General features: G+C 38.2%; 1 protein-coding gene across 3 annotated transcripts in view; it reads right to left on the bottom strand.

The window, feature by feature from the left end:
• SLC4A10 (solute carrier family 4 member 10) overlaps positions 1 to 6,365 on the bottom strand; it is a 173,648-nt gene continuing 167,283 nt past the window's right edge. For all 3 annotated transcript variants that reach the window (XM_025039563.1, XM_025039564.1, XM_025039565.1), the window contains 2 exons: positions 5,997 to 6,113; positions 1 to 67 (listed from right to left, as the gene is read on the bottom strand). In XM_025039563.1, the coding sequence (XP_024895331.1) occupies positions 1 to 67; positions 5,997 to 6,113 (184 nt within the window). The remainder of the gene's footprint in view (positions 68 to 5,996; positions 6,114 to 6,365) is intronic.

Genomic DNA, 6,365 nt, shown 5'->3' with positions numbered 1-6,365 from the left:
TCATAGACAAGTCTCCCTGTCAACACCTTTCCCTGAGTCAGCTTTCTTCTCTTTTCGGCTTTCAATGCTACAGAGGGAGGGAAAAAAAGGAGAAATTTATTACTGCAATCCAGCATGGCTACTGTGAGATCTGCTTGCTGAGACACAAAACCCATCAACCCCAAAGCACCACAAGAGCCCCTAGGCATTGCTCTTTCATGGTGTGAAACATAGATAGATAGCAACAATTAAAATCCTCTGTACTCAGTGAGACAGAAAATAAGAACTGCAGGAAGGGGGAAATTCAAAAAATGGAAACTAAAAACCAAAAACCAGACATTTTTAAGACAGTTTCAAAAGCATGCAAGATTAACACCATGGTCCTCATTTGGACAAATGAATCACTGATGATTATTGAAAATGTCAGTCATGCCTCATCTTGAGATAGCACTGACACTGTAAATGACACAAACGAGATGTCGCAGTAGGTGTATATCTGGGCTCTGCTTCAAGTAGCCCATCCTTTGTGCAGGGACTGAACCCCGATCCCTGGTGATAACTGTGTCATGGAGTGTAGGACAGACACATCTCTGTTGGTCTGGAGGAGGTAGTCACCCCGCGCCGTCTCTCCACAGACAAATCCTCATCCTGTCCATCAGAGGAATACTGTTTCGCCTCACTCCTTCCAGAATAAACTCATTCCCAAATGGCTTTTATTTTATTTGTTCTTTAATTATTAACTTTATCAATGGGCAAGCTGGTAATGCGACTCTCCTATTTTTGTTTTTTCTTCAATATTTTTCTGATGTACACTTTTCCTATTTTCACGTGGACGTTTTTCATGGAAAATTCAAAGAACGTGCTCACATGCAGGAAGCTCACACCAGGAGTATGTGCTTCCAGGGCAGAACTGCTCGCTTCCCAGTAGTTCCAGCACAGGACAGAGCCCCTCATGTCCGAGGCCTGTCTGTGTCCCTTGCTGCTGCTGACAGAAAGGGTAACCCACAGCTGGCCGGCCTCTGAGGCCCTGAACTGGAAGAATCCACATTATTTACTGTTAACTTTGGCCCTTAATATAAATGTATGAAATGGTGGTGGGGAAATCCTTGGTTTTAAAACTCTCTTCCAAGCAATCAAGTGACAGTTAAAACCCTTTTTTTCTATGGGGCCTCCTGTGCAGCTTTCATAATGGTCAATAACTTAGACACATTCTAAGAGCGTGTTTTTTAAATTGTTTTTTCTCCAATGCAAGCTAGAAACAGCCCTTCTCAGTTGTCACCACCACCCGGCACCATCAGGTAAGAAGTGCTGGAGCTTCTGCCATCGGTGGCATGCTGCCAGCGCTGAGAGCTGGTGTGAGCGAGTGTCTGTGGCACCCAGGTTTGTGCCTGCCACACTTCTCAGCACACACTACTTACAGGTCAAAGCAAAGCAACTTTTTTCCCTTTTCTTTTCTCTTTCCATGAGAAGAGATGACAGTGTGCACATGATGTGTTGAGAGCCTTAACTCTGTATTTTTAACTCCTCTATCTGCATGACTCACTTTCGAGCTGGTGTGAGCGAGTGTCTGTGGCACCCAGGTTTGTGCCTGCCACACTTCTCAGCACACACTACTTACAGGTCAAAGCAAAGCAACTTTTTTCCCTTTTCTTTTCTCTTTCCATGAGAAGAGATGACAGTGTGCACATGATGTGTTGAGAGCCTTAACTCTGTATTTTTAACTCCTCTATCTGCATGACTCACTTTCTTCTACTTTAAGTTCCTTTCATATGACAAGTGTCTACTACCCTACTTTCCAAATTAACTTTTCCTTGGGCTCTACCTGGCTTCCAGTCTCTTCTGCCAAATAAAGCCAATGAAAAAAGGCAGCATGGGTCAGTGGAGGAAACCCTGGGCTTGGAGCTTGACGATTACATTCAGTTCCCGGAAGCTAAGAATGAGCTGTATGACCTTGGGCTAGTTATGTAACCTCTCTGGAACTTTGTTTCTTTATCTATAAACTAGTTTGAATTAGATGGCCAAGTTCTCTTGTAGCTCGAATGCCAGGATTCTGAGATTGGTATTCCCAGATCCAGTGAACTCTTATCTTTCCAAAGAATAGGAGATCCTATCTGTAGGACACTGCAAGGACAGAAACAGACTGGTCTCTACACATGCACAACTCTTATGTCTGCAATGCTCTGCTCCATAACCTTATGGTAAATTATCAAATTCCCCATGTGCTATTAGTCGCCAAGCAGTAAAAAAGAGATTCAGAATGTCGACTTGAGTCACAGATGTGCTTCCTCCTAATGTCCTGCTTTGGTCACACTTGTTTGGGTACGAAGCAACAATTGATTATGATTGGGTCTATTTTTTTTCCTCTTTAAAACCAGTGGTTTTGGTATTAAATTAGATTTCAGCTCACTATTAAGTAAAATTTTGTAACCAGCTCAAAACGTCTATGAAAAATATTATCAACTTGAGTTATCTTACTTTATGGCTATTACTCTATTCCTTGTTACACTGATTTTTCTCATGATTAATCAATTCTAAACTTTCCTTGAAATAAACACACTACATAAAAGTATTAACTATATACCATATCTATCATGTACTATTGTAATAAATGTATATTGCATATCTATTATATGCCATACATATGGCATATATTACATACCTAATGTAATATATATACTATGTTATATAGTTCTCTGCAAAGAACAAGGGATAAAAGATGAATGAGACAGCATCCTTGCCCTTAAGGAGTTACAAGGAAGTGATATTTCAAGAGAGAGCAAACCTGACCCACTACCTCCATACTGCTAAGCAGTCTTGAAACTGTTATTTTTCAATGACCCTAAAATAGTTGTTACGAACAACATTCACCAAGCAAAGTCACGAGAGGGCCTAGGAAGTCAGAGCACAAAGGAGAATCCAGATAGAAGAAGGTGGTGGGAGTGGGGGAAACAGAGAGGAACTGGAAGGGTTGTCCCAGAGTCAAGCCTCTGCCACTAGGGCAAAAACAAACGCTGCTTTTCCTAGTGTTGTCAGGTAACTTTTCAAGAAACGCCGATGTGGGGTGTCAGTTTTATAAAACAAAGCAGCTGCTCACTTATTCTGATGCAATGTGGTTTTTAATGAGACCTATTTCCACCAATCCATCCAATAAGCTACAGAGGAGCTTGTCACATGTGTGCATAGCACTGTTGAACTAGAATCAAATTAAACAACCCACAGATGTGGTAGAATTTGCAGTTAGTTCTTACTCCCTTCTTTCAGTTAAACTGGATAAAATATTTTTGACAACAAAAAGTAAATGAAATAATGGGTAAAATATAACTGCTATTCTAAAGTCCACTAAGAAAAGGTATCTAGGCTTCTCTGATTGGCATGTAGGACCTATAGCAAGGGATAGGATGGAAAACTAGTGATGGGAGTGGTATCGAAGACTGCATAGAAGACAGCTCAAGAGATACAGACCCTGGTAACCTAGTCTTTAGGGATTTTTTGCCAATGGATACTCGAGCAGGCACAACATTTTACAGTTCTTGGTCATCAAACTTCACTGCCTTCAACAGATACCAAGAGAAAGCAGGAGGGCGTTGCTGTTATTAGTATTGGTGCTTTTTTGGGCTTTGGGAAGCCACACTCTTTGTGCCAGTTTCCACTGTTATGAAGACGAAGACACTAACTACTAAGAGATATTTTTTTCACATGGAAAGCTACAGATTTTATCAACCTAAAAGTAAAAAAAAAAAAAAAAAACTGGGTAAACTTTTATTCCACAATAGTTTGAATCTCATGTTAGCGGGGACATACATTCAAAGAATAAAAAAATAAGTGGTTATATCAAAATATAAAGGATGGTCTATTGAAAATTAGACCTGCTTAAAGCACATTACATTGTTCACTAATCTACTGTCCAAAATAATCTAAATACACATTTTTAAAACAACTAGGTTTTTCTGGTGAAAAGCATCACTTGACCTTACTGTTTACTTTAAGGAGTACCTAAAATATAATGACATAAAAACTTTTGCTTGAACCAAAGAAAAACAGAGGAAAAGTTTGCACTGCAGAGCCATGTAGTACAGGAAGAAAAGCCGTCTATAACTTTGTTTCAGTTTCTCCACATATTCCCATGGTCGACATTTTATTTTGAGCCCATAAACCTGGAGTTCACATTTTAAAAAAATCAAAGAAATGCCATAGTTTTAATGTGAAAGGGTCCACAAACACATATTTCCATTGGTTTGAGAAATTGCTCTTCTCATAACTGATTTTCTTCCAAAATTTCTAGCAAAACTGAATTACTGTGAGGACGACTCTATCAGACTATAGCAAAGATCTTTAGGAAAGGAAGATAAAGCATGTTTTAGAATAAAAAATGACTTCTGCTTGAGCCAAGCAAAGAAATTCATGAAGATTTTAAAGTCCTGTTAAAAGACAGAAAGCATCAACCAAGTCTTTGAGAGAGCCTATTAAGTAACTTATATTAACTTCCTTTAGAGTAAGTGTTGGAGACAGGCAGGGGAAGAAGGAGGGAGAGAAAATGAGGGTAGGGGAGAGGGAGAGAGAGGTGACTAATCTCCAGCTTTCTGGGATGAACTCTGCACATCCACTGTTTGTCTTGTATATGCTGTAGGCGACAGAGATGACACTAAAGCAGCATGCCATTTTGGGGTGACAAAAACCAGCAATAAGAGGTAGTCTCTAAGTCTAATGTAACCTCTTTTTCTAGCCCAAGTTTATAAATATTTCTCATGAAGCCAGATGAAGTTGGCAGTTTTGAAAGCACAGTGGTACATAAACGGAAGCTCCCAGCTTTGTAATCTCTTAATTTGAGGAATACATTTTCTTTTTCCAATATAGAAATTCGATGTCATTGCTAAATACAGTTCCGTGAGATTTGTTGATTTATATGTGATGCATTTGTTTAAGTTATGTGGGGAAAAGGTTTACTCAAGTCTCAAACCCTCTTAAAGAGCTGAGTAGTCATAGGAACATCATAAACACGCCATCTGATCTTGGCTCTAAGCCCATGACTCTCCCTGCCTTTTGCCTCCCCAAAACTCATACAGAGGACAGAGGCTGACTAGGTTTCTAGAAGACACCATACAACATAAGGAAATACAACCAAGGAATAGGTTTGAGGGTGAGGGTCTTACCTTTGGGGAATCAGCTTCTAGAGTGATTAGGAAGGGGAGCTTATAACAAAAATGTAATATAAAAATTAAGTAGAAATAGTTAATTTAAAGTCATGAAAATAAAGGAACTTAATAATTAAACACTGTCCCAAATCCCTCAATCACTCTTTAATAAAAAGGGATATTAGCATAACACAGAGATTTTTTTTAGATTGGCATCTAAGAAGGCTAATGGTTTGAACTCTTATTTATAAATTCTGGAAAATTCATTTGGAAATCCTATGATGACTCTTGATATTTAAGGACTCATTCTTCCCCAGTATGCATTTAAAATTATCCACAACTATAGGAGTTGTTTGTAATGTTTTCATACAGAGAAGAATGGATAGAACTTGCTGGAGCTGAAAGTTTTGGGGTAAGGAGCTTAGGGAAGATTTCCAAGGGGTTAGAATAGGAGACCGAAAATATACTAAATACAAAATTACCATTTCATCTGCCATATGGGTTTTAAAAAGGACAATGGGGTAGTGCAAACATCAGACATCTATGGGGGGCCTGGAAAGTGGGTGATAAGGGATAACAATAAAATCCCACTGCAAAAGAGTAGGCCAAAATGAATGTCCAAAAATGAATGGCATGTACTGGGGCTCATTTATAGTTCCATTTCTCCCCACTGTCATATTTTGTGGAGTGAGCTTTTAATCTGAAAAGGAGATGAAAAATATAACACCAAATGCAATAATTACAATTTCTACCTAGTTTGAAAAAGAATTTTCTGAAATATTTTAGATCTAAATCTGATGAAAACCAACACCATTATTTTGCTAATAGATTCATGTCATAAAATGATGAGGGTTGGTATAAATCACATTATCTTAGAATTCAAACCTTTTAGAAGAAAAGCTTGACTCCTTATCTTTTGAGTTATCGGCAGTAATCAGAAGGTTCCTCCACAAGGCAGTCTTTGACATTTCATCAGAAATATTGATCACAGATGGATCATCTCTAGATAGGAGTTCACCCAAAATGAAATAAGAAACATTAAATAAGGAACTGCAGTTATCTAGTGATAGAAACTAAATATAGTCATGTCTTTGTGTTTTTATAATTAAAAATTAAGAAGTATTAAATAGTTTCCTTAATTATTAAAAAAATCTATGAAAAAATAAAAATCTAAACAAAAGATTATAATATATAGGAACTGGTTTTGGCTACAGTTTTCCAAATTCATTTCAAATTACGGAGATTAGGTTCTGC

Source organism: Pteropus alecto, unplaced genomic scaffold (assembly GCF_000325575.1).
Source record: "Pteropus alecto unplaced genomic scaffold, ASM32557v1 scaffold3, whole genome shotgun sequence".
In the NCBI taxonomy this organism is placed as follows: Eukaryota; Metazoa; Chordata; class Mammalia; order Chiroptera; family Pteropodidae; genus Pteropus; species Pteropus alecto.
The sequence above is the reverse complement of the archived record's forward strand: the minus strand, read 5'-3'. Positions and strand labels throughout refer to the sequence as shown.